This window comes from Macadamia integrifolia, chromosome 4, assembly GCF_013358625.1.
Source record: "Macadamia integrifolia cultivar HAES 741 chromosome 4, SCU_Mint_v3, whole genome shotgun sequence".
In the NCBI taxonomy this organism is placed as follows: Eukaryota; Viridiplantae; Streptophyta; class Magnoliopsida; order Proteales; family Proteaceae; genus Macadamia; species Macadamia integrifolia.
This window is the reverse complement of record NC_056560.1, coordinates 13,586,222-13,612,002: the sequence shown is the minus strand read 5'-3', so window position 1 is coordinate 13,612,002 and position 25,781 is coordinate 13,586,222. Positions and strand designations below refer to the sequence as shown.

At 38.1% G+C, this 25,781-nt stretch overlaps 3 protein-coding genes and 1 pseudogene across 14 annotated transcripts in view; 2 read left to right on the top strand and 2 right to left on the bottom strand.

The window, feature by feature from the left end:
* The first annotated feature begins 216 nt into the window (after positions 1-216).
* On the top strand, positions 217-1,477 carry LOC122077169 (uncharacterized protein At5g19025). The gene has a single exon (XM_042643010.1). The coding sequence runs from the start codon at positions 679-681 to the stop codon at positions 1,321-1,323; it is 645 nt and encodes a 214-aa protein (XP_042498944.1). The 5' UTR covers positions 217-678; the 3' UTR covers positions 1,324-1,477.
* A 4,588-nt stretch (positions 1,478-6,065) lies between these two features.
* Positions 6,066-8,289, top strand: LOC122075824 (annotated as a pseudogene).
* A 2,648-nt stretch (positions 8,290-10,937) lies between these two features.
* LOC122075493 (E3 ubiquitin-protein ligase MPSR1-like) lies at positions 10,938-12,054 on the bottom strand. Its single transcript, XM_042640534.1, has one exon. It carries the CDS (start codon positions 11,871-11,873, stop codon positions 11,193-11,195), a length of 681 nt encoding a protein of 226 aa, XP_042496468.1. The 5' UTR covers positions 11,874-12,054; the 3' UTR covers positions 10,938-11,192.
* Positions 12,055-15,947: 3,893 nt separating this feature from the next.
* Positions 15,948-25,781, bottom strand: part of LOC122077295 (defective in cullin neddylation protein AAR3-like) — a 12,555-nt gene continuing 2,721 nt past the window's right edge. For 3 of the 12 annotated variants that reach the window (XM_042643193.1, XM_042643194.1, XM_042643197.1), the window contains exons 3-9: positions 23,313-23,370; positions 22,980-23,055; positions 22,784-22,866; positions 22,049-22,145; positions 18,586-18,631; positions 16,498-16,589; positions 15,948-16,421 (exon numbers count right to left, since the gene is read on the bottom strand). In XM_042643193.1, the coding sequence (XP_042499127.1) occupies positions 16,087-16,421; positions 16,498-16,589; positions 18,586-18,631; positions 22,049-22,145; positions 22,784-22,866; positions 22,980-23,055; positions 23,313-23,370 (787 nt within the window). In that variant the 3' untranslated portion in view covers positions 15,948-16,086. The remainder of the gene's footprint in view (positions 16,422-16,497; positions 16,590-18,585; positions 18,632-22,048; positions 22,146-22,783; positions 22,867-22,979; positions 23,056-23,312; positions 23,371-25,781) is intronic. The other 9 variants (XM_042643195.1, XM_042643196.1, XM_042643198.1 and 6 more) reach the window with 7 other exon arrangements.

The window sequence follows — 25,781 nt, the reverse complement described above, 5'->3', positions numbered from 1 at the left end:
TGGCCTAAACCATATTGCTATATCACTCTTAACCGATCCCAACCCTGATTCTATCTTCTCATACCCTGATTTCCTTCATTTTGAGGGGTACATACGTCATTTCATAAGAGAAGAGAGGACAGGCGAGGGAGTATGTAAGCTGTGCAGGCTGACAGCGTTCTTTCTCCCATTATATTATATTATGTTATTAGGTCATCGAGTGTGAGTGACCCGCAAACACAAAACAGTGAATTAGAATTGAGATGACAAATGAGCTTACGAGGTGAAACGAGATGAGCAGTGATGAATCTCCACGTGTCAATGGAAGACAATGTTCTTGATTGAGTACAAGACCTTCTACCGACGCGCTTACCCTTCTTATCGCCCATCTTAGTTGCATCAGGTGAGGTCTCAGAAACGATGCTTGCTCAAAGAAAGGATCAATAGAAACAGAAGTAGAAACGCCTCGATTTCATCGAAAGTCCGATACCGGCCTTCAGGTGCACTCGAATTTGCCACAAATTTCGTCTTTTCTATGATCGATTTGATCCAATTTCCTATAGATTCGTGGTTTTAATCTGTCTTCGGTCAGGGTCCGTAGGCTTTGATCAGAGATCTGTTCTGTTATTTGGGTTCTCTCCCAATGATCTGTTCTCGTCAATTGATTCATTGTGCAAGTCCTTCGGTCGCCCCAGAAACATGGCTACGACTCCTTTTACGTTTGCTGATCCATCCCCGACTAACTCGAGGCAACTCCAAAGAACCAGACGGCAGCCCAATTCTCTAAACCCCTTAAAGATCCCTCCATGCGGTCAATCTCGAGCCGCAGCGGTAGATGTGGTAATCTTCATCGCGGTCATTGGTGCTTCTGGGTTTTTGGTATTTCCATATATTAAGCTATTCTGCTATGGTGTTTCTGGGATTGTCGGGGCGATTCTTTCTGTATTGAAAGATGAGATATGTCGAGCTCCAATGGTCTATGTATCGATGGGGCTTAGCATTTTCTTCGCAGCTTTAGGCGTTTGGGGCATTTCTAAATGCACCCGCACTGGTAAAAAATGTGGAATCCCAAACTGCCGTGGCCTCCGTAACTCTGTGGAGTTTGATATACAGATTGAGACTGAGGAGAGTGTGAAGAATTCAAGTTCTCCTGTGAGCAAAGATGGTGGTGTGCAGGGCCTTCTTAAATTTGTACAAGAACGCCATAAGGAATTGGAAAATGAGTTAAAGAAGATGGCACCTGCAAATGGGAGGGCTATTATTGTGTTCCGGGCCAGATGCGGGTGTCCTATTGGTAGGATGGAAGTTCCGGGGCCAAAGAAGCTCCGAAAGATCAAGAAGTAAGAGAGGGGGTGGGGGGTGGGGGGTGGGGAGAATTATAGGTAATTGATAGGGAGGAACTCAAGCTTCCCTGCACTATACTGTATTTCAATAAGTCATCAAAATAAGCTTGTAAGGATTGTCTCTATTAGTGAAATTAAGCACTAGCTTCTTTCAATATCTTTAGTCTTTTTATGATGCATTTGTCCAAATTCTTGATTCCATTTGAACTTCATTAGGCTCTTCATGGTTGCTGCAGTTTGTGTTAGGCGGACTGATAACTGGTTTTTCAGTTTCTTTTGGGTGTGAAGTTATTTATTTAATCTTGAATCACTCTTACAAATTTTACTCACTCGTGTGGAGGTAGGATTTATTGAAATGCACACTAAAATATAAGTAATTGATGTAACAAAATCCCATGGAAAGTGAAAGACTAGTTTTGTTTTCTTTTTCGTTTACTGTCTCTTTTTATTCCCAAAACTTAACTTTTTTTTGGAGGGGGTGGGGGCGGGGGAGTGTTTCAGAGGTATATTTGAATGAAGATGGCACTTTCTTTTTATGCTGATTAATGCAGATTTTTTTCTCAGTCTTCTGATATCATATTGGAACCATCTTAAATACTTCAGTCAACAATCATGAGGAAACTATGTCTTTTGTACTGATCAAGTCAATATTATACAGGATTGGGCCTCTGTTGGGCGGTAGACTATCCTTATCTTGTGAATTCCTACACTTCTAAGCAATCATTTGTTTTCTTCCTTATTTTCCCACTACAAATTCTAAGTTATCTTTTGTGTCCCTTTTTTTTTTTTGGTTGGGGGGGTGTTGATTGTTGGGAAGGTGAGTTTTACACTTTACAAAGACAGATTCTTTTTATGCAGAAGAGTATATTTAATTTTGCATAGTCTTCTGGTATCAGATTCAAACAATCTTAAATATTTCATTTGACAGTCATTGCAAACTATGCATTTGGAACTGATCAAAATCAATCTAATAATGGATCAGGGCCTGTGCTGTATGATGTGCTTATCTATCTTAAGAATCCCCAGGACATTCCTAGTTCATATACCCTTCTAAAGCAATCCTTGTGTCTGCCTCCGTGTGTTTAACTTTGGTGGTTTTTCATACTGGTTGGCATGGACTGACTCTCTCTCTCTCTCTTTCATGTTTGTGTGCATGTTCGAGTGCACCCTTATGTGTATTTGTCTTGGCTTTGGTGGTCTTTGTACAGGTTAAAAGTGACCCCTTTTCCTTATGTTGGAGTAATGGCCTGCTTTAGAGATCATTAACAGTAAAGCTTTATTTATTCTGTATGATTATTGGTTGGTCAGATAACTAATTTCCACCATTGAACTGAAGAAGAGAGATTTGTTTATATTATTGAAGTGAACAGGGAGAACAAGGTCCAAGGTTTGTGAAAGTGTCACACGATTGACTTGAGAAAGCAATAGTATATATTCCTACATTAAGTAGATGGATAAAAATACAATTACAGAATAGAACTTCTATGTCCCTACATGAGATGAGCTTCTGATGTACTTTTAACAAATTGTACTCTTTGAGTTCTTGCTCTCAACATTTTTTTTTTTAATAACAGATATTCTCAACTGTTATTCCTGCAAAGACAAAAAATCATTTCATGTTGGAGTTGGGGGAAATCATACCACATCATAATTTTTTAGGGAGCTGGAGGAACCAAACTTGTTGCAATGTCTTGTTAGGGTGCTATTCACCTAAGCGCTTAATTCACTATATCTACTGCACTTCCAGTCCACTTCTTGTGCTCTGCACATCCGATACCGATACAAGTGCCGATCAAGACTGTTTATAACCTGATTAATGTTGTTTTGTTTCTAGTTCTTTTATCCATTTTCTGTTTTTATACACCATAGAAATGACATGAATACGATCTGTAAATCATTTGGTTCTGCTAAAACTTACATTCTTTATACTGTACTTTGATCGTAAATCATTTGGTTCTGCTAAAACTTATATTCTTTATGCAGTTCTTTGTACTCAATTCTCCATGGAACTATGTTTTGAATTTCTTGCAAACTATTTGTTCACAGATCCCTTTCGTCCAATTCTGGCATGGTCCCTTTCCTGGATTTGAGTCTTGCCAGCCAATAGGAATCTAGGTTTGGCTACACTTTTTTTAGCAGAGAAGATTGATTCTTGCCCTTATAATTTGAGGGAATATTCCTGCATTATTTTACTTTGTCCTTCTCTCCCAATCAAATTGTTGTTCTAGAACAAGCACCATGAATTCACACTGATGGTAAGGCTTTTCCATGAGGCAAACTGTGATATCCTCCGTCTGTTGAAGGAGAAATTAAATCTACTTGCAGACTGCATATGCATGCATGTTTGTGTGAGGGACCACAAATCCTTCTTCCCAAATTGGTTATATATAATATGTATGGACCATGTATCATGAACCTGAAAGCCATTATTTGGGACTGTACCAGCTTTGCTCCATACAAATTTGTATGGAAACTTCAATCTATTTTTAGTTGGTATGGAACCCAGACCACGCGGATAGAACATAACCCATATTCCAAACAGACTTGACAGTTAGAAATTCTGGTCGTTTAACCGACTCTCCACTCACAACCTATATTGTTTTTCTTAGATCTTCCATTTGGCTCTCTATTGGAAGTTCATATCCTTAAAGTGGTGGTTCCTTGGTTCATCAATCCTGTTTCATCTGTAGGCAGTACATGTTTTATCCCCCAACCCATTCTTCTTCCCTCTTAAGAATATACACGCATAAAATATATACAGTCTTCTACTGTTTGGAGTGACGTATTGGTTATGTCATTTTTAGGTTGGTGGCTGTCTTCCATCTATTAGATTGCAATGATATGTTTTAATTATGTTTTGGTGACTGACTAGCTCCTTTTTTTCCTCTTTTCCTGATTCCTGAAGCCATTTTCTTCTCATCCTCTTTCCATGCTTTTGGATTTTTAAAGATCCCTAATGGGCATGGGCCCCTTGGAGAATAATAATTGATGGATGGAATACCTTTACTTTACTTAATGGTTTTTGATTCATTGGATTGCTGAGATGACTCTTGATCCACCGGACCTTCTCCTGCTAACCGAAAAATTCCCCAAGGTCATTCGGCATTGTCCCAGAATCAACTTTTACTTGTTTTTGGAATATATTAAAGTGAGAAAGCAGCTGCAAGTACATCAGCTGGTTAAAGAGAAAGGTACTTCAATTAACTCTTCTTTTCCATTTTTTCCTTTTCTAAAAAAAAAAAAATTGAGGGCCACAGCTATATACTCTCTTCTTTTCTTCAGATTCCCTTAATGATTTGAATTATGGGCAACCCATAAGGACTAACAAAAACCACAAGGTAATTACCCTACATCAGTCAAATCCCTCAACCCTGCTGACTTATTTCTCAACTTCAAACAGATAGAGCTTACTTCCGGTGTGACAACAAATCAAAATTTTATAGGTACATGGTTGACCTGATGCAATGAAGCTTGTCCCCATGATCTGCAGACATTTTCATCTGGCTGCTCTCAATTTTATTCTGACCATGAATAAGAATTTGATGGATCGGATGGATGAAATTATCTGATGGATGTGGCCCAACCCTTGAAAGGTTTTCCTTAATGCAGTAGTATGTATGGCACTGAGATGGCAGCACTTTGGAGATCAATCATTGAGTTTGATTTCAGCCATCAAAATGATGTCGGCAACCTCCAAGGAGTGCAAAGATTGATCCTGATGTAATCAACTTTTCTGATCTGTTGTTTGCCATTGTTGCCTTCTTTTCTATTGGTCAGTTAAAATAGGGATTTCAGGTTAAAGTAAGACTCCCTTTGGAATATGTTACATCTTTCACCTTTATTACTAATATTGGAACTTTAATGCTTGGGCCATTAGAAAGACCCATTCTAACTAAACTGTTAAATCGTTTCAAGCAATGGAAGGATAAAGTGATTCTATAGCTAATACAGATTAGCAGTCACCAATTTTCTGAGAATAACAAAATAAATTTCTTTTGTTTCCTTCACAGAAAGTTGCAGAGAATAGAAAGAGATGGATCAATTTGTAATCATAAAGTTCACCTATTTCTATCAGTGAGGATGAAAACAAGCATTTTTCTAGTTCTGATAATTGGTTGCTTATTATTAGAAAACATGTTGTTGCTTTGCCTTTTTCAGTTCTGTTGCGGATTGGCTCAGAAGAGGATCCCTTCCTGCAAGAGTTGTTGAGACCTTACAAATCATATTTTTCATGAAGGTTCATGGATCTTGATTCAATGAGCCTTCTCACAGGAATGGGGCAATTTTACTATCGCTGTCTGATTACTTTCATGCCAATACAGAGTGGGGTAGAGTATTGATTGGAAATTCCATTCTAATATTTTAAAAAGCTCCCCATCAGATAATGTTTCACTTATCTGATCCATTATTCATTAATATAAGTGAGATAAGTTTCTGTCATTAAGATCTAAGATCGATTCTTTGGTTCCCTCCCCCTAGAAAGAACAAAAAGAATCCACCCACTCCACATCTTCCTTGGAAAGAAGGGGAAGAGGTGTGAAGAAAGGAGAAAAAAATAAAACATCTGGAGGATTTTTATCTTTTAGTCACTTGAAAGAGAAAAAATCAGAAGGAAAGAAAACCAAATAAAGCATTCCCATTAATTCCCTTCAATGCTTCTCACTGGGGAAAAAGTAGAGCCCATTATTCATCATGGTGGGGCTACATAACGAAGCAGCAGAGAATCAAGCAAATACTACAAGAGAGAAGTGGGAAATCAGCAAGAGAAAACTGATCCAGACACTTTTCCTCTTTTCTCTCCTTTTGAGACTCAATTGAAACTGTGCTACTTTCTCTGTCTCTTGATGCCTCATAGATTCTCTCCTCCTCTTTCAAGTCAAAGAAGAAAGGAAAAATTAAGAGGGAAAAAAGATATGGAGTGGAAGATGAGAGGAAAGGAAGAGTCCCAGCTCATTGCATATATTCTTTCCTACATATCCCCACTTATATTTCCGGATATGGAGTAAAAACAGAGACAGGACATCCAAGCCAATTATAAAGAGAACTACAGCTGCCATACGTTGAAGCAAAGTTACAGGAATCAAAGACCCATGTTTTTGTGTCGGTCTTCAGAGTGGTTCTGATTCGCAAAACCGAAATGGGTCTGCAGATAACTCAAAACCAGGATATGGGTCTGGTTCTGTCTACTGATGCAAAGCCTAGGCTAAAATGGACTCCAGAACTTCATCAACGATTTAAAGCAGCTGTTACTCAACTTGGTGGAGCAGATAGTACGTATAAAATTTTAGGTTCAACTCATTTTCTTTAGAATCGTGTAACAACTACGTGCAGGTTTAACCTTTTTTGTTCTCGTGAGGGCAGAGGCAACACCTAAGGCTCTGATGAGGGTGATGGGTATCCCTGGGCTTACATTGTACCATCTAAAGAGTCACCTACAGGCACTCTCTCTTTCTGGTTTTGTCTATGATTATTGTTACTTGAAACCCATAAAATAAAGAGAATCATAAAGTATATTCCTGTTGGTTATTGCAGAAATACAGGCTTGGGAAGAATCAGCTATCAGAAACAAGTGGTGACAATAATCAAGAAGGTGAGATTACTGATCTAGAAAAGATAAATCTCCTCAACTTGTCTCTCATTGGAGTCTTTATGGGCTTGCATAACAGATATGGCAGAGGTAGAATGCAGAGAGGCTGAGATTCGAGGTGGCTGGACCAGTGGGGAAACCATTAGTAGAAACAACAATCAGATGAATGAGTAAGAGTTGAAATAGCTTCCATACATCCTTTCTGTCAATTTGGTTGGGAAATTTTTGTAGAAAATCTTTCAGTTGATTAGGAATGTGTTTCTCAGGAGTTCGCAGATAGCGCAGGCTCTGAAGATGCAAATGGAAGTGCAGAAGAAACTTCATGAACAGATGGAGGTAGGACATTGATTATACCCCCCTCCATTTTAAACCGTTGATTGTATTTTATTACTCACTGGTACCCATTTAACCCATTAAACCACAATTGCTCTCTTTCAGGTGCAGAGACATTTGCAGCTGAGGATTGAGGCTCAGGGGAAGTACTTACAATCGGTACTAACGAAAGCTCAGGAAACACTTGCAGGATATAGTTCTTCTGTGGGAATAGAAGCTGCGAAAGCCGAACTCTCCCAATTGGTCTCCATGGTGGATTCCCCAGACTCGAGTCCTCCATTATCAGTATTAACAGAAACATTGGGTTTAAGCTCACAGAACTAAGGAAGAGACCAATGAGATGCATAGACTGTTCGGTGGAGAGTTCATTAACATCCTCTGGAAGCTCATTTAGAAAGGATGAGAAAGTACAAAACGTAGGGGATGGAGACATCCCTGTATCCATAGAACATTCTGTTCTTCTTCCATCAACCGAGATGAACCCAGATAAAAGCAACATGCGCGAGACAGGATCAAGTTATCAGCTTGTCGATCAAAAGGGAAGCGGGAGCACCATTTCTGATGGTACTTGTGTTGATCAGACAGCAAGTAAGAGATCATCAACCCATAAAGAAAGACCTGCTAACGGTTTGAGGGAGTTCGGACTGGCAGAGGAGCTTGATCTGAACAGCCAGTACCAAAGCGAGATGAATTCAAGCTGCCATGAGCTGGACCTCAACTGCAAGGAACCAGATCCAAGTCTGAGTATTTGAAGCATTTTGGCGCTTAACAGATTTTCTGAAGAGTGAAGATATATATTGATTATTGATGGTGCTGTGAGCTCATATAGATTATAATTTATACACCATAGACTATGGCAAGTTCTTATAACTATGCATAATATATCCCAAATACGTCTGAAAGTAGATCCTATTAAGACATTATGTGTGTGTCAGTGTGTGTATATACAAGGGCCAGTTGTAGTATAGGGGTTGATGGTGTAATGGCACCCCAAGAACTCTTCTTTTCCTTGGTTATTGAAAATATATTCACCCATGAAAAAGAAAATCATGTTAGTCCAAAAAATATTTGCCACTCAGATAGATGGGTCAAAATCCTCTACAGGAGGTGGTGAGGTGGAGTGAGTATCCAATGGCTGAGATGCATGGTCGGGCTGCTAGTTGATGGATGTTCACCATACCTCACTGCTCACTTTAGACAATTTGGACTTATAAATAGATGCTTTAAAGTAAGGGTGTTAATCGGTTCAGTTTCGGTGTATATATTATGTTACCGTTTGGTTCACCTTTATTTGGCTGAAACCAAAACTAAATCATTTACTAAACGGTTATACTTTTTGAAACATCCGGTTTCAGTTTCACGATTTTTAAACGGTGTCGATTTCATGGTTTTAAACGGTTTTGATCGCAGTTTAATTCATACGGTTTCTAAATGGTTAGCAATTGGTTTACTAGTTTATTTGTATGCTTACTAAAATTTGCTTATGTTGATAAACACTTCAATCTTATATCAAATTAATTGAGGCATCGAACAAACAAGGATTTAACTACATAACTACATAATAGAAGTAAATTATTGAATAGACTATTGAACAACCTCTATGATTCTTAATTCTTCCCTAAAATAAACTCACCTGTTTTGTTATAACAACCACACAACTAAGCAAAAGAAAATATTATATGAAGAAAGTGAAATACAAACAAAATTGCTAATGAACACAACTTATCGTTAGTGTTCTAAAATTAAAGAGCATGAGGCACTAAAAACACATCAGTTAACTCCTTATTCTATTAAATAGTTATACGGGTTAAACGGGTTGGCTTTGCTGATGTAAACAATTCGATTTTCACGGTGTCAATTTGGTTTAAACCGACAGGTTGAACGATTAAAATCGAACCGACCTGTTTAGCTAACTGATCTGAAACTTAAAATCAGAACCAAACCATTTACTAAATGATTTTACGATTTTGATGTAAACGGCTTGATTCGATTTTAGTAAACGATTTCGATTTCAAATTCATATCCTTACTTTAAAGCCTCATTGCCATAATAATTAATATGTAATAGTGAAAATGAGATAACAATAACGACAACAATAATTCAAGCTACAACTGAGGTTTAGCGCCAAACAATGCCTTGTCTTGTTGTTTATGTACTTATTAAATCATGGGAATTACGTTTCTTTTATTTTGTCATCAGCATCACCATCTTTAGGTAGAGGGATATATACGCTAGCACCTTGTAATTGAATCTATATGTAAGCATCTTCATGATTATTGGATCCCCTCTGTACATCTCAACCATTCAACCAACCTGTCTATTGTTGCAATCTCATTCTCTCTACCCATGCCAGTCACTGCTCTCACTGTTGCAAACCCTCTCATTCTCGCTTCGCCTCCCTTCTCCTTCCCTCTCCCTGCAAATCCAGGCCCCCATCTCTCTCCCCTCCCTCTCTCTCTTCTGTCTCTGTCCCCTCCCTCTCATTCCGTAGCTCTCTCCCTCTCATTCTCTAGCCCGGGGTTATTTACTAATCTCTTTGGTCCAAAGCATGTTGATGTTGGGTAATCTAAGCAGTGATTAGGCATATCGCAAGCAAGCGATATGGTTTTCCTGCAAGGATGAAGCCAACTAAGGAGAGATGCTCAGAGTGCGAGAGGCGGTCCTCGAGATCATTGTCGACTACAAAGACGTCTTCCTCTTCTGGGCTGCGAGATTCTGAAAAGGGGGTCTCTCGTGGAGGCAGGTAAGGCCGGGGAAGCGGTGGAGGCAGTGATTGGGGAGGAGGGTCCATGGCCGAAAGGTAGAGCAGAGTAGAGTTTGTTCACAAGCGAAATGATAGGGTTGCAGGGGAAGAGGGGAGGGGGAGGGGATTACAGAGGAAAGGAGATGTCACACCTGAGGCGGAGAATAAACCAGATTTCTGGGGAGTAGAATATAGTACTTTTTCGACTCTACTTTAATGCCATTGAATTCTAAGCAGAGCTTTTCCTCTATCTCGGAATCCCCGACTACAACCATAGCTGCAGAATTTTATTGTTTATGCTTTAAATTGTCCAAAGGGAGATGGAATCTCAACAGTGAACTAGAAATCAGTTCTAAATCTGGTCTTTTGTCTTCTCTGTTCAAAGGATTACTCCTGCAACGGTTCAATATCTAGTGGGGATTTTCTGTAGTTACTGTGAGCTACACCACCACCATAAACCAGATCCAAGTCAATCAAATCAACCTCTCTTGCGATCAAGGGGCTTTTGAGTTCTGATTCTTAAAGAAGGGGAGATTATGTTTTTTGATAGAAAATAGGCATTTTAAACATCAAGGATTTGTTTCTTCCTTTCACTGGACTGCACATGTGACCATGTGGGTTGGGGCCCTCTTTCCACTGCCAATGTTTCCATTAACCCAATCACATAAATGCCACCATTCTATAGTAGCCATCAAACGGCCTTTTTACAGAATTAAAAAGTTGCAACTACCAATGACCCATTGAATGATGATTGCCAAGCTTTCATGTTAATGGTGTTGGATGATCCCAAGAACAGCACCTTAAAAAGACAATTGCAATTAGTGCAATGTATTGAAGAATCTTGCCTTGCACTTCCCATGGACCCACCAGAGTAACAGTATCAGCTATTCAGCTACATATTGATAAAAAATACAATCCAAATCTGCCCATAAAAACTCCAATACAATGTCAATTTGCAGCAAAAAAATTGCATTATCCTTTAGAAAACAGAAGACACAGCAAAATAATACAAACGCAAGGAGAAATTTCTTCTGAGGAATCCAACTATGTTCCCTTCTATACAGCGTGTGAAGTGTGAACAGACCACAAAAACATAAAAGAAGAATCTCAAAAAAAAATTTATTGCTTTCTTAACAAGCCAGCTTATTCCTGTACACTTTCCCCATAAAAAGATGGAAGGAAAAAAAAAAAAAAAGTCCCAAAAAGCTTAATTCTCCTCGCTGTTAGAATTATTTGATGTTCCAGACTCAGTTGCAGAATCCCTGTTGCCACCGCTACTGCTAGAAAAAGAGAGAGAGACCCAAATCTCTCCCCTCTCAGCCCTCCTCTCTCTCCCTTCCTCATCTTCACCATCGACATCATGATCACCACGGCCTCTCTTCCTACACTCCCCTTCGTCAGTCGGCATCTCAAATCTGCAAACAGGGCAAGACCCATGCATCCTCAACCACTTCTCTATACAACCCGCATGGTACCTATGCTTACAGGGCATCTCCTTCGCCTCCCCACCAATCTCCCATCCATCCAAACAGATCGAACACTCTTTACCCAAATCCTCTTGGGTAATTTCTACCGTCGGCATCGCCTCGATGGATGCTTTCGTTGCCGGTGGCAACCCTTCTTTGCTCAAGGCATCTCGAAGCAGAGATTCCAAGCTCCTGCCCCCTTCGATCACGATCATACCCTGGGTGATGGGGTTTATGAGTATGATACGCTCCACACTCCTTCCCTGACTTTCTTGATCTGAATCGCTACTGGGTTCTCTCGTCGGAGAGCTACTCGATAAACCCAGTATGATGGGAAGAAGCAGAGATAGATCCCTGCTCCTCACACTTTCCAGTTGCTCCAAGAGTGATGATGCCTCAGGCGCATCTGGGTTGGCTGCCATCCACTTTTTTTCCTGCTGATCTGCTACTGTAACTATAGAAATCGAATGAAACACGAGAAAGAGAGATCCACAGAGAGAACGAGAGAGAGAGGGGGAAGGATAAACACACTAGATAATAATTGCTATATATTTTTAAGGAATAAAGGATGGGAGAACGGAGCAGATATACATTTATATACACAGAAAGCGTCCACAGGAAAGGGTTTAGGAAGATTGTAGAAACTTCTAGAATTTTGTGCTGCTCTGTGATTATCTACAGATTATGCTCTCAAAAAAAAAAAAACCGATTACGCTCTGCGCCGGTTAAAACTGAAGAAGATATTTTCGGTGGGCCTGTACTCATTCTCTGCTAAACTCTGAAAACTAATTAATTTAAGGGGAAAATAACTCTAATTCGTCACGTCTGGACATAGGATGCGTAAAAAGACTATCATACCCACGTGTAGATTTTTAATTATTATTAATGAATGGCAAAATAAAATGTGAGATTGTGTTAAACACAAAATTTCTCCATGAGAGGGTAATGAGTGGCATTGAGCATCCCACGTTTGAGGTGCATGTGCCTGCCATTGAATCTTTATTGTCACTCACGATTAGTCACAGAAGATTTGAGTTCCTAAATTAAACATACCTTAATAAGTATGGTATGGCCATTACATTCTCCAATTGTCTCTCCTTCAAATCTGTGATTTTTTTTTTTTCTAATGTATTTCTTATCATTTTTTGTCTTTCCATCTAGCACACTTGACCCTTGGCCTGACTGTTTGTACTGCTTGAGGGTTGATCACTTGATCAACTCCTCTCAAGTACCTCGGTGCTTGATTGACACCATTATTTGCTTTCCAAGAAATGTGGCCATAGCCCCTTATTGACTCCTCTGTGCGTCTATATTTGATTCATATGTAGGTCTACTAACTAATGATCAATAGATCCTTGAGCTTGAAAAAAAAAAATATATATATACATATATATAATTTATATCATAGTATAATTTTGTAAAATTATTTACATACAAAATTTCTTCTCTCTACTTGATATAAACTTGAGAACCATCTGCAGATCCTCCACCATAGTTGCTGCAACTCCTTCAACACCCAACTTACCCTTACCATGACACTTCCAACACTACCCTTTACGTTGCAAATGTTTGAAGGGAACTTGAAAAGTCTATGAAGTGAACTCAACCAGAACAGTAAAATATCTAAGGGATAGAACAATGTATAAAAACCATACGGTTGAGATGGTTGAGATAGCCGATCAAACTATCAATCACAATGTAAGAAAGTGATCCCTAATTTCCTAAGAGCTTTCATTTCGTCGAACACTCAAATATTTAGAAACGATACTCTGAAAAGAAAATCCTAGTTACATTATTATGTTTCCATCGACTGCTTGTAGTAGGTAACAGATTGTGATTTTTACCTAACAAAACACATTGCGATTAGAATGTTCAAACTTCAAAGGCCAAATGGCTAGAGATCTTCTGAAAACTATTAATTAAGTGGACCCTTTCGTCCTCTGTCCCTTTAGCCTTTGCTTTTCCATTAAAGGGAAGAAATAAAAACAAATTTGCAGTTGAACTTTTGATCAAATGGTTAAACCATCAAATAATGTGATCAAACCAAAGCTCCATTATTACAATGATTGGCTACATCAAGAAAGGATGTGAATCTGTAATTGAAACCGTTTATCAAAATTGAATCGATCCATTTACATTAAAATTGCAAAACTGTTTAGTAAATGGTGCGGTTATGATTTCAAGTTTCAGGCCGATTAGCTAAACGGGTTGGGTCAGTTTTAACTGCGGAATCCGTTGATTTCAAACCGAATTTAAACTGTTTAAATCAAACCGTTTAAAACCGTTCAAATCATTTAAATCGATCCGATTAATCCGTATAACAATTAAATAAAGAAGAGGCAATAGTCCGTATAACAATTAATAATTAAATTAAGTGTCCATCCTGCTTTGGTATGATTTATTACAATTCAGTTCAAGTTTAGGCTTTAGATCATGAATTTATAATCCATATATGTTACTATATTATTATGTTATCATAGATGGGGTGTTTTGGCTGAACCACCTGTCATTTTAATATTTTATGCAGTAGAAGGCAGGATTTGGATGTTGTATGATGTTAGTTATAAATGTTTGAGAATCGCCATGCAAAGAAATAGCACTAGATTATCAAATTAAGACATATCATCGTTAATATAGAATCTCTTATTTGTGGTTGCCAATTATTTTTTGATAAGCTTATGATCTTCAGTTTAGAAATGGTTGCAAGTTATAACAAATCGATTATGAACCGTTTTACAAACCGTATAGAATAAATTGAAACCGAAACCGTTTAAAACCGTGAAACCGACACCGTTTAGAAACCGTGAAAATTGAAATCATTTACTACACGATCACGGTTTCAAAAAGTGAAACCGTTTAATAGATGGTACAGTTATGATTTTAGTCAAATAAATATAAACCAAACCAATCCGCATCATTTAAACTGAAACCAAACCAATTAACACCCTTTGTCACCAAGGCAATAATTGTGGTAGGCTCCTAAAGCCGGGCTGGCCTGGCCTGTTGTTCTCAAACAAAGACCCACCCAAAGAGAGAAAAAAAAAAAGGTGCGGGGGAGAAAAGGGGGCTCCACCCTTAGGAGGATAACCATCCACTTATTTTAATTCATCCAAGGGGTGGAGTGGTACCGGGCCTACCGGCCAATTGACCATAACCTACACATGAGCATTTTTTTTTTTGTTTATTTATTTATTTTTTTGTGGTGAGAACCTACACATGGCGATTCATACTAGGGGTGTCAATTCCTAAACCGAACCGGTAAAACCGGCCGGACCGAACCGATAACAACCCGGACCGAACCGAACCGAAGCCTTATTGGTTCGGTTCGGTTTCGAGTATTGTAACCCCAAAACCAAACCGAACCGCACCGAAAACCGGATGAACCCGAAACCAAACCGAAACCGGCTCAAAACCCGGACCGAAACCGAAACCAAACCGGTAAGAAACCGAAACACTTCAAAATTCATTAAAAAAAATCAAAATTTGAATAGTTTTGTATACATTTGTATGGAAAATCGAATCCAAACTAGACCAAAAACCAAAACCAACCCGGTTACAAATCGATTTAAGAAACCGAAGTTCAACAATTCATCATTTGGTTGTTTCCTAATGGCTCCATACCGGTTTAAAAAACTGATCCAAACCGAAATGAACCTAATAAATCCAAACCGGTACCAACCCGAACCCAAACCGCACCAAAGCCGACACCGGACCGAAACCGATAAATCCTTAATGGGTCGGTTTCGGTCACTTCCAAACTCACACCGAAACCGGTGGAACCGGACCGAAACCGCACCAACCCGAACCGTTGACACCCCTAATTCATACCTCCGTAGCCCTTCGCCTGCATGACATCAAGGTCGTGGATTTTTGACGCCTGGATGGTAATCTAGTTACTTTTATGCTTAACCTTATCCGCATCACCCATCATCTTTTGGCAATATCAGGCTATGAGCCCTTATCATGCAGGGTAGCCTCTTGTTCTTGGACGCCATCCCAAAGAGAATCCCTGTCAACCGGATGGATAATCATCTACCCTGGCATTTTTCTGTTCCAAGCATGGTTTTAAGAATCGGCAACGAATCAGCCGATTTATATAGATATTGGCAGAGACCGATACCAATTCCTCGTCGATCACATACCAATCCACTGATATGAACCGAAAAGTGTAATAATTAAATAAAAAATCATTTTTTATTCAAAAACAGGGGCAAATCCAGGATCAATACAGGCTGATCCAAATTGGTATCATATTATCAGTACCGACCGAGATGGATACTGTATCGGATACCGATTACTAAATCCTTAGTCCCAATTCTTCAACAGGCCCCAAGCAGCCCAGATGATGCAGGTTTAGCATTGGGAAAACACAAAAACACACAATGACAAAAGAGTCCTCGCTCTTATGAATAACGATGATGCCACCACTGTTTGCAATCATTTTAGGCCTAAGGTTTTCAATAAACTATTAACATGAAAAAAAAAAAAAAAGAAAATGAATCAAATCACACTTTAATCTGACTAATTGAATTTGACAAAATTTTACAACACTCATCAATGAAGCAAAACCTTTAAATCAATACTCGCTCAGCTGATTTTTTCCTTTTTTAAATTGCTATATTGATGCCAAAGCAACTATGTAGAGGATACACTACTTTTCTTATCAAACCCTGTTGTGAGGAGTCCTGCAAAGCCCTTGGATAAGCTACCTTCAACGGCACATTGACAGTTGCTACAGAATTCCACTGGGCAATTACTATTGACAATTTCCATGCAGTCATCTGCATCATTTTCTCGTATAATGCCCTCCCAGTTTGTAGGTTTATCGATGAAGGAATTCCTACCTTTCTTACAATTCAATGAATGTTTCGAAATATTAGTTTTTGAGTAGAGGTATTTTGATAAATCTTCTTCCTGCTGACTGAACTCTATAATTGATTTCCTCTTCAACCCGGAAAAGACATTAAGTCCTGCCATACAAAGCAATAAAACTGGTTACAAATACGGCTACTTGGGAGAAAATGCAAGGGATGAAAACCATCATACCTGGTAGAGAATCATCAGATACACATGGTCCAGCTTCTGGTTCACAGTTACAACCACAGCTGAGATAGCTGTAACTCTTTGATCGAGTGATTCTACAATCAAGCAATGATAAACTGTCAAGCTTAAAACCTAATTTCGAAGGGGGGGGGGGGGATGAAACGGAGAACTTCCACATTGAAATTAACTACCAGCATTCACCTGGTCACATCCAAGCATTCATATACCATAACATAAAAGTTAATACTTGATGCTTGATGCTTTTAAGCTAATAGCAAGATACACTGCCTAATATTTGAGTTTTAAAAACAAAAGAATGATCAGACTTTTTGCTACAGCCTTATTCAAAGAAATGACAAGTCAAAAATATACCATTCATCTTTATCTTTAAAACTAGTAAGTACTAAAACTTTCTCCTTGATAGGACTATTTTATTAAAACAGATGAGCCCACTATACATCACACAAGACAGCAAAGACGGTGTACAACCTGACCAGAGTCCACACAAAACACATTGTGAAGTCTCTTCCATTGTTAGCTATAGACATATTCAAAATTTCTTGAAAAGTGCAAGCCAAGGAAAAAATTAGCTTTTTGGCAGCTATGCAGCATCCCAGTTCACTGTGACACTCAAAAACCTTTTTATTCCATTCTAAGCATGAGCTTGAAAACTACAGCAGCTGGTAAAGGTAAATGAGACCAAAGATGAATCCCCCTTCTTGAGCCCCTATCATCACCAAATTCATCCAGCTAGTAAAATTATGAATGCTCATCAACATTCATCTGAATCTCCTCATAAAGGGCCCAAAATCCCTGAACTTTTCAAACTCCTCAAACCCACCCACCTTCTCTTCAGTTACACAGCAGTGGACCTGGATATCTCCTGTCATTCTACTGACCATGATGTCATTCTTTATTTGACGCTTGGGAGGGCATCTTATATTTTTTTTCTCTATTTGTTTCCAGGTAAAACCCTGAAAATGGAACAATTCTAATATAATCTGCACAAGTAAAGAAGATTTTAAGTGAAAACCTTCCTTTTTTGTGGTTTTTTACTTTGGAAATAGATTGAGCCTAAAAAAAAAGGGTTTCGTACAGAGATTATACCCGATCTTCCTTTTATGTGGTCTTTACCAGGAAAAAAAAAAAACAATTGAGCCTTAATAACCATAAATCATGAAAAAGTGGGCAGAATAGCATTTCAAGGCATCCCACTCTGTTCATACAAGTAATGAAATAAAATCTATTCGGATAAGCAGAGACTCATGGGAACACTTCGAACTAAAGAACCCCTAAACTAGAGCAGTTCCATCCCGGAAGCAGATACTCCAGCAAATCTAAGAACAAATACATATGCTTAAGATGATTTGATTTGCACTTGGAATGTTTTCTGTCAAGGGCATATAGTAGAGAAAAATGGATTGCTGGAGCCCAGGTCAGTGCTTGAAAAATGTGGTTTTAAGTTTTCAGAAAGTTGCTAGAAACAAGGAGACAGACTAGAAACAGAAACGAGTACGAAACAAACTTGGCCAGAGTTGCAACACAAAAGAATAAAGTGAGATCACAAGACAGTCATACGTCCTGGAAATCAAAAGGTGATGGATAAATACAGGAAATAGTTAGTTGTCAGCTATCATATTTTCTCCGTCAAGATTCCAGATCTAAAATACCAAAATAAAAACATTTTATCAAGGTCACCGAGAAAAAAAAATTGCACAACCGTCAGATAAAAAGATGACCTTCCTTGCTGATTATGCACATAAAAGAATATGTTAGCATCAAGAGCTTCTGAAAGATTGAACCTCGCAAATTTGGCGAACCAAACAGATAACAATAATATTACTTACAGAATCCACAGTAAAAAGTTAATATTTAGTTATTTACTAATCTCTAATTCTCTAAATAATCAAGAGCTCAGCACCAATAGAATAGTCACTCAACTATATCCTCAGTTTTAATAAGGGAAACAATCCCAGGTAGGCAATTAATGCAACATGAAAGAATCTAAACTAGGCTCTTAGCAGCATAACATGCAAAATAAAAGGGCACAATAAAGCATCTTTTATACAAATGAAACAGTACGATATCAACCTGTACATATGTTCAACAAAGTCGTCGATAAGGACCGGCCAAGCACCTGCAAGGCGGATCAAAGCAATTGAAGTCTCACTTTTGGAAAAATACAAAACTCGAATTTATTTTTTGCACTTTTTACATATAAAAGAATATAACTCTTTACACTGTCAAGCCATTCGTGTAAAAAAGAGCAACCCAGTCCACAAGGTTCTTGCTATTGCAAGGTCTGGGAGGGGCAAGTGTGTCAAGCCATTTGTGTCTCACCATAAAGTTCCAATATAACAACCAGATTGATGTTAAACCATGATGATGATAACCTTGCAACATGAGCAGGCCAGTCTGAGGGGTTTCAGTAAGCTGGATAAATCCAAGATCAATTATAGCCCCAAAATGGCTTCAAGCTTAACCCTTTCTAAGCACATGGGCTAGCCAAAGCATACATCAACATATCTACATGCATCATGCATCCTATTATTTGTATAACAGGATTATTTATGGGAGGGGTTTTGTGCGGAAAGCCCAGAGAGGTAGTTCTTGTCATGCAGGGCATATAATTGTCAAGGTGTCGCCTTATTGCACTGCATGCCTTATATTTTGGCACTTATACATACCAAATATCATTGAAGTAAACACCCCTTATTTAAATATAATAAAAATAGTTTAAAAGTCAAATTCCAAAAGGATAAAAAGTCAACTCTCTAGTCCAAAAACAAAAACTAGATTTTTGGCTGTAGGGGTGATTTTCAACTTTAAAATGTTCGGGTTTTTCTCAATTCTGAAAATTTTATAAATCTTATCATGGTAAAACTTTGCTAAAAACCAAAAGTCCAGTAAAATAATCTTTTGTTTTGATGTCCATAAAATTATTTTCATTCATGCGATTTTAACATTATCTGCGCACTTTAAAATTAATTTAACCGGAACATAACTTTGTCATTACAACTTAGATTTAAGTAATCTCACACTAGTTGGAGAGTTGGTTTTGTGTCATATACTTAATACAAAAAAATCTCATGAAACACAAAATCCTAGTCAAAATTATTATAGAACAAGAACATTTCTTCTAAATAATGTTGATTTTTTATGACTTAATGTTGATTTTTTATGACTTGATGTGGCTTAATATTGATTTTTTATGACACAAGGTGTATATAGCATATTAAATAATGTTAGAAAAGAGAAAAAATAAAAAATAAAATTTGGTCGCCTTAAGGCACAGCTAAGCGCTTAGGCAGCCCTCCAACGCCTTGGTTCACTTTGGCAGCGTAACAACCATGGGAGCTCTCTCTCTCTCTCTCAAAGCAAAGCAAAGTTATTGTCCTCGCAAAATGACTTGAGCCTATTTTTATTTTTGCCTTATTTGTCGCTTTTTTCCCATGGTATATGGTCTTGCTACACATAATAACATTTGGAACCAAATTTATGCCATCCTAAACCAATTCTTTATGTATACTTGTTGAGAATGGAAAGCTCCTTCACCTTGTAGAAGGTGGGCTAGTAAATGTAAAATTGCCAAGGGGAATAAAAAAGTCACAATCTTCAAGTTTACGTAAAGGTTTTTTGTACCAACCAAGATCTCTAGCCTTGGTAGGTGAGGCAAATAAATAAAAACCAAAACTTTCAGAACACAAATCCTCATGACATTTCCTATCAATACATAGAGGCAAAGTGAAGACTGAAAAGTATGCTCAAAAGAATGTTCAGACCTAATTAAGATGGAACTGATACCAATACGTACATGGCATACTAAAGGAAATTATGGAAAAGTATCTTTGCATTCTATGGCTTGATTTTCCATCACAGACATCAGATTAAAGTTTATGTAGTATGCATAGCTCCAGGCCAGTAGCGTTCCCTCATAGATTGAAATTATTTTTTCTAACAACAAAATTCTATTGGGGGGGGGGGGGAGTTGTAGACTTGTAGGATGATTATATAACACAGGAAATTTTTGAGAAACTAAACGAACTGGTAGTTTTGCACCTCAGAACAACCCCAGGATGTCTTTCATATCTACCCATTGAATGCAGTGATCTAATTCAGGGGAAATCAACGCTCCAGGCCATTCTGTGATTGCTTTTTTGACCTATATGACCTACAAGTCATCTTGCCAAACAATTTTCTACAGGGTATTGAACAGATTTAACAATGGAAATGTGTATTGGTTTGAGAATCCAAAAATTAGAGTATAAATTTCCTACACTGGTCTATCCAGAAGTATCAATCCAGCATTATCAAGCAGCTTTGCTAATTGCTCACATCTAACACTGGACTCATCAACAAAATAGCTTCAAGACCATTTTTTCTTGATGATCCTATACTTACTTTGGATAAGCAAACCTCAATACAACATCTATAAAACTGGATGGAGCAAAAGAAATATCTATGTTATGTAATTTGTTTCAAAGTCCAAGACTGTTTGCTCTAAAAATAAAATAATGTGGGATCTCTATAATTTCAGTTAAAATTTTTGTAGAATCATGGCTAGGGTAAGCACCTTGCAGCAAGAAATGGGCTTTTTAAGAAGGCTGAGGCAATAAATTCTGATTGATTAAATGGAAGAAGCCCAAAACTTCATTTGTTTTCTGGCAAGAAATAAGGTTTTGTATCAGGCACCCCAGACCAGGCCATTTCACTTCAGTAACAGTCTATCCAGTTGGTTTTCATGCCTTGCAAGGTTTTGGCCAAAGCAACCATCACAAACCACATGGCATAAACAGACAACAAAATAGATGGACAGACATTTAAGGATGGCATTTTGAAACATATAGCCCAAAGAGACCAATTGTTCAAAAGATGAACCCATTCAGTATATGCTGGAGAAAATTTAAAGAGTGCTACAACAGTATCCTCAAGAATGAAGAGGGTTTGGTTCTCTCAGAGCTATGAATGGTTATGAGCTTTACTACTCTGAGTTTTTCCACATCTTAAGCAGTTCAATGGTCCAATTTCTGAATAAGGTGTCATCAATGAGGGTGCCATGGTCATAGTTGTCACAGCATCTAGGCAACCCTCTGCATTGGAGGGAAAAACTCGAGGCAACACCAATAAGGCGTCAAGGGGTCACTTAGGCAACCATGGTTTATTATTATGACTGGGAACTTCCCATTATCAGTGAGAGCATTCCTTGTGCTTCCTCCAGTGCAAAGTAGACAGGAGCATTGGGATTCACATCTATCGCTCAGTAACATACCATCATGATGTGAAACTAGAATGTTAAATCTGTTCAGTCAACATGACAAATAACTAAAAAGCACCAATGCATGCAGATTCCCCCAGCCAGCCCTCCCCCTCTCCCCCCACCCCACCCCCAAAAAAAAAGAAGAGATATATACACACACATGCACATGCACATGCACACTGTTTCTTGTAGTAATGTCATATTATTTACTAGAAATGTACTAGAACACAAAACAATTACAAAAGGATAGCTTCATTATAGTCTAAGCCATCTAATGCATGAACTTGGAGATTTTACCTTTAGGATCATAACCTTCAAGATCTTCATGTACACATCGGCTGAAGGCCAGAACTTGTTGCCAAGTATCTTCAGAGATATTATGCCTTTGATTTTTCTAAGCCCAATTTAACAAGTCAGTTACCATGACAGAAGTTGAATAAGAAGCAACAGATCACCATTCAGAGAATACTTCAAAGCCAAAAACGCAATAGGAATTTTGCAAAAGAAAATTCAACCACAAGAGTGCTTCACTTTGATTGTTGATTTACACATTTTGATAGACACCCCCAACAGATCCCTGTAACAGTCTAACAAATAATTTTACCCTCACCCAGAATTTGTTGCTTCTCATATTCTGTAACATGGGCATGTCACTCTTGCATTGGTCAGGTCAAAACTAGATTAGTTTTTTGCTGCTTTCGCATATCATTTATTTCCCCCACCCAACCAGGGGGTTGGGGAGAGGGAGCAGAGAACAAGAAGCACGCAGTGAACTCCAAGGTGATACGCTCATCAGAGAATTTTCGACAACGAAAATATTAGAAATACTATTTATGATAGTACAGAGTTGCTGCATTGAACAAATCTCAAAATGAAACGTGATATATAACTAGATAAGATTTATCAGGATCCTGACTAGCCATTTTAGGGAAAGGTCTGAAACAAGTTTAACATATATAATGCACGCACAGTTACCTAGATTGCAACAACCATTATCTATAATGTGCAGTCATGTAGGGAGGAAAATTATACCTCAACAAATTCACACCATTGATTTAGTAATCTAAATCTTCCATCCAAAACTAACCTCCAAGCAGCTAAGGCACGGCATACAGCTGAAAATATTTAGAAGAAATTAAAGAAGTCACATTAGCAAACAGCACAAAACAATTCTTCCCAGATATTATGACAAAGGCATGTTGATTAGCACAAAAAGGAGATGACTCACTGATGTTCTTCTGACCATTCTGACGACAAACAAAAAACACAAAATCATAGAAACGAGTGAATTCACAGGAATCTACCTACAAAGAAATTTCAGGATTGAAAACTTATCAAAAACAAAGATAGGATATTTTGGATGATAATAGATAAAATTTAACCATGGTGGGCAATACTACTCAACCAAACTAAGCCTTCTATCCAAACTAACAGGGAAACACAGTACATAAAAGACAACAAAGAAGGGGTTAATGAGCCAACAATGTAATAAAGAAGAATAATTAAGAATGAAAAGATTTGCACCTAAAGAGTTCATATAGGTTAAGAGAATGAACCTCACCATGAAGTTTAGCTGGGCCATGAGCTTGGAGAGGTCAACAAAAATCAGATTCCTGCCACTAGAAAAATGGAACATATTCAATGTGGCAGAGAGTATAAGTAAATGCTACCAATCATAATCAGGTAATACCTAATTCTGTAACAGGTGAAATTGCATGCATGAAAAGGTAATGCACTAACGTCATTCTATCCACAACCAACAACTAGCACATATGGCTCGGTTAGGTTAATGGGTTGGGAAATGCAGAGTTGTTATGTTTGTCTCGAATTCTTGACCCTCTCCGACATATTTTGGTTTGTCACCCGAATGGGGGATTTTTTTTTTTCCCAAGTCTGTGATGGTAGTAGACGGCTCAAGCCCCAAAGCCTAGCACTAATACCGTATGGGGTGCTAGGGGTGTAGCCCCAGTGGTACAGTGCAACCCGATCAGCCGTGACCCGTTGGATCAACCTGACTTGAAGGAGTATATATATGTACTATCATCTTGTTTAGAAAGCAAGTGAGATTTAGCGATTTTTTGGGTTAGGGTTTCTGGGTGTGAGTTTGGGTATCTCCTTTGTAACCTTTCCTCCATCATCTAGTGAATCATCTTCTTCGCCCAAGGACGTAGGACATCACAGTGGTGTGTGAACTTCATTATATCTTTGTGCCATCTTGTTTGAATCTGTTCGTTTTATTTGTATTTGTAGTGTTTGTTCTAACAAGAGTTCATGTGAAGTGGCTTAGAGTTTATGCTACGGTTACAGAAGAAAATTGCAAATTAAGATGATCCTCAGCTTTAGAGAAAGCAAATATACTGAACCCGGATGAAGACATCCCCTTTCAAATTTTGTATAACCTTAAAGAGATCAGAATTGCATAACAATCAAGGATTAAAGTATCGGTATCGGTCGCCGTATCCGTCAACCAAAATTAAGATACGTATTGGAGGGTATCGTATCGTGTCGGAGATACACTAAAGATACACACATAAATGGATATGAAACACCTTTTAAACACTTTTACATAAAAAATTTGTTAAAAAAAGCTATTGATAACATGTATTATGCATAAACACTAAATTGAGGGTATCGCACTAAGAATTCAAGGTTTGTAGTTGTCCCATAAATGTAAAATCCTTGTTCCCAACCTTGATTTCCACTTTAGTTAGAGAGAAATATGGTTGGCAGCAACTTTGGAACAAAAACCCCTAAAAAAATCATTTTTTCTAAAAAAATACCCATCTTGGCCATTATATGACCGTAGCACACTGTATCGATACATACCGATACTCACCGATGCATACCGAAACGTATATTTCACCTCAATTTTATATTTTTCATAGAGTATCAGTACATATCGATAGTGTATTGGTGCATATCGGTATGTATCGTAGGATATATATCGATACGAAAGGATTTTAAAAATTCTATGTATCGTATTGGTGTGTATCGTATTGGTCGGCTAAATTTAAGATATGTATCGAAGGGTATCGTATCGATATCGGAGATTCTTTAAACTATGATAACAATATTAACAAGTGGTTGGATAATCAAAGTTTTGTCGGATTCCGGAGAGAAACTCCTTTACAGCTGAGTTTTTGGCTCTTCATTTCCGACTAGATACTGCTATCCTTTGGTCCAAATGACCTGATCATGGAAGGCGATTATGCTAGGCTATTGAATAGATGAGCTGGAAAGCTAGTGGCTGTGGAGGTTAAATTTAATTAGATAAATCATTCACCTCGGCTCCCGACTGAATACCTCAATCCAGTGGAAGCAGAAGTCTGCAAACGACATAGCAAATGATTGGCAAAGCATTGGTTCATGCAGCAAAGATTATGCATTTGGGATAGTCTCCCGCCGTGAGGATGTAGAGTTGTTATTTTTCTGGTTTCAATGTTATTTGTTTTGTGAGGTAGGTTTGCCTCCTCTCCTTGTACATTATTCTCTTCCCTCTATAAAATTATTATTTATAAATTAAAAAAAAAAAAAGTAAGGACTGGCATGTTTGCATCTCCAAGTGTCAGTTTGTGTAATGCTATAACTGCCAGCAGGTAAAGATATAACTAGGTGTCCAAATGCAGCCTTCTACTTCTTAGATATGTAGATACAGGTCAAGATAGATCATCAGAAAATACATAGTTGATACATGTAGCTGAAGCAATGATCCAAAGGGAGATGATCAAGGTCGGCATCAAGCAATAAACTCATAAAGTGAACACTAACAGGGATGCTACCATTTTGAAAGTAGCTGATGCGATCCTAGGATACCCGATTGGGTTCGCTATGGGGCCACTCAAGTACACATATATCTCAAAGTTACAAAAGGTGAGTGGCAATCTTGTAATAAAACAGAATCTTAAAGAACGGATTGGTAGTTAAATAGGAGAGAGATATAAAAGTGATTAGAATTATAGATGGAGGATAGACTTGGAAGGAAATAAATTAAAGGGATATGTGGGGATAAAGAAAAAGCGGGGGGGGGGGG

Excerpts from the sequence above, each read along its gene's own strand:
- LOC122077169 (XM_042643010.1), top strand. The coding sequence starts at position 679 with ATGGCTACGACTCCTTTTACGTTTGCTGATCCATCCCCGACTAACTCG.
- LOC122075493 (XM_042640534.1), bottom strand. The coding sequence starts at position 11,873 with ATGGCAGCCAACCCAGATGCGCCTGAGGCATCATCACTCTTGGAGCAA.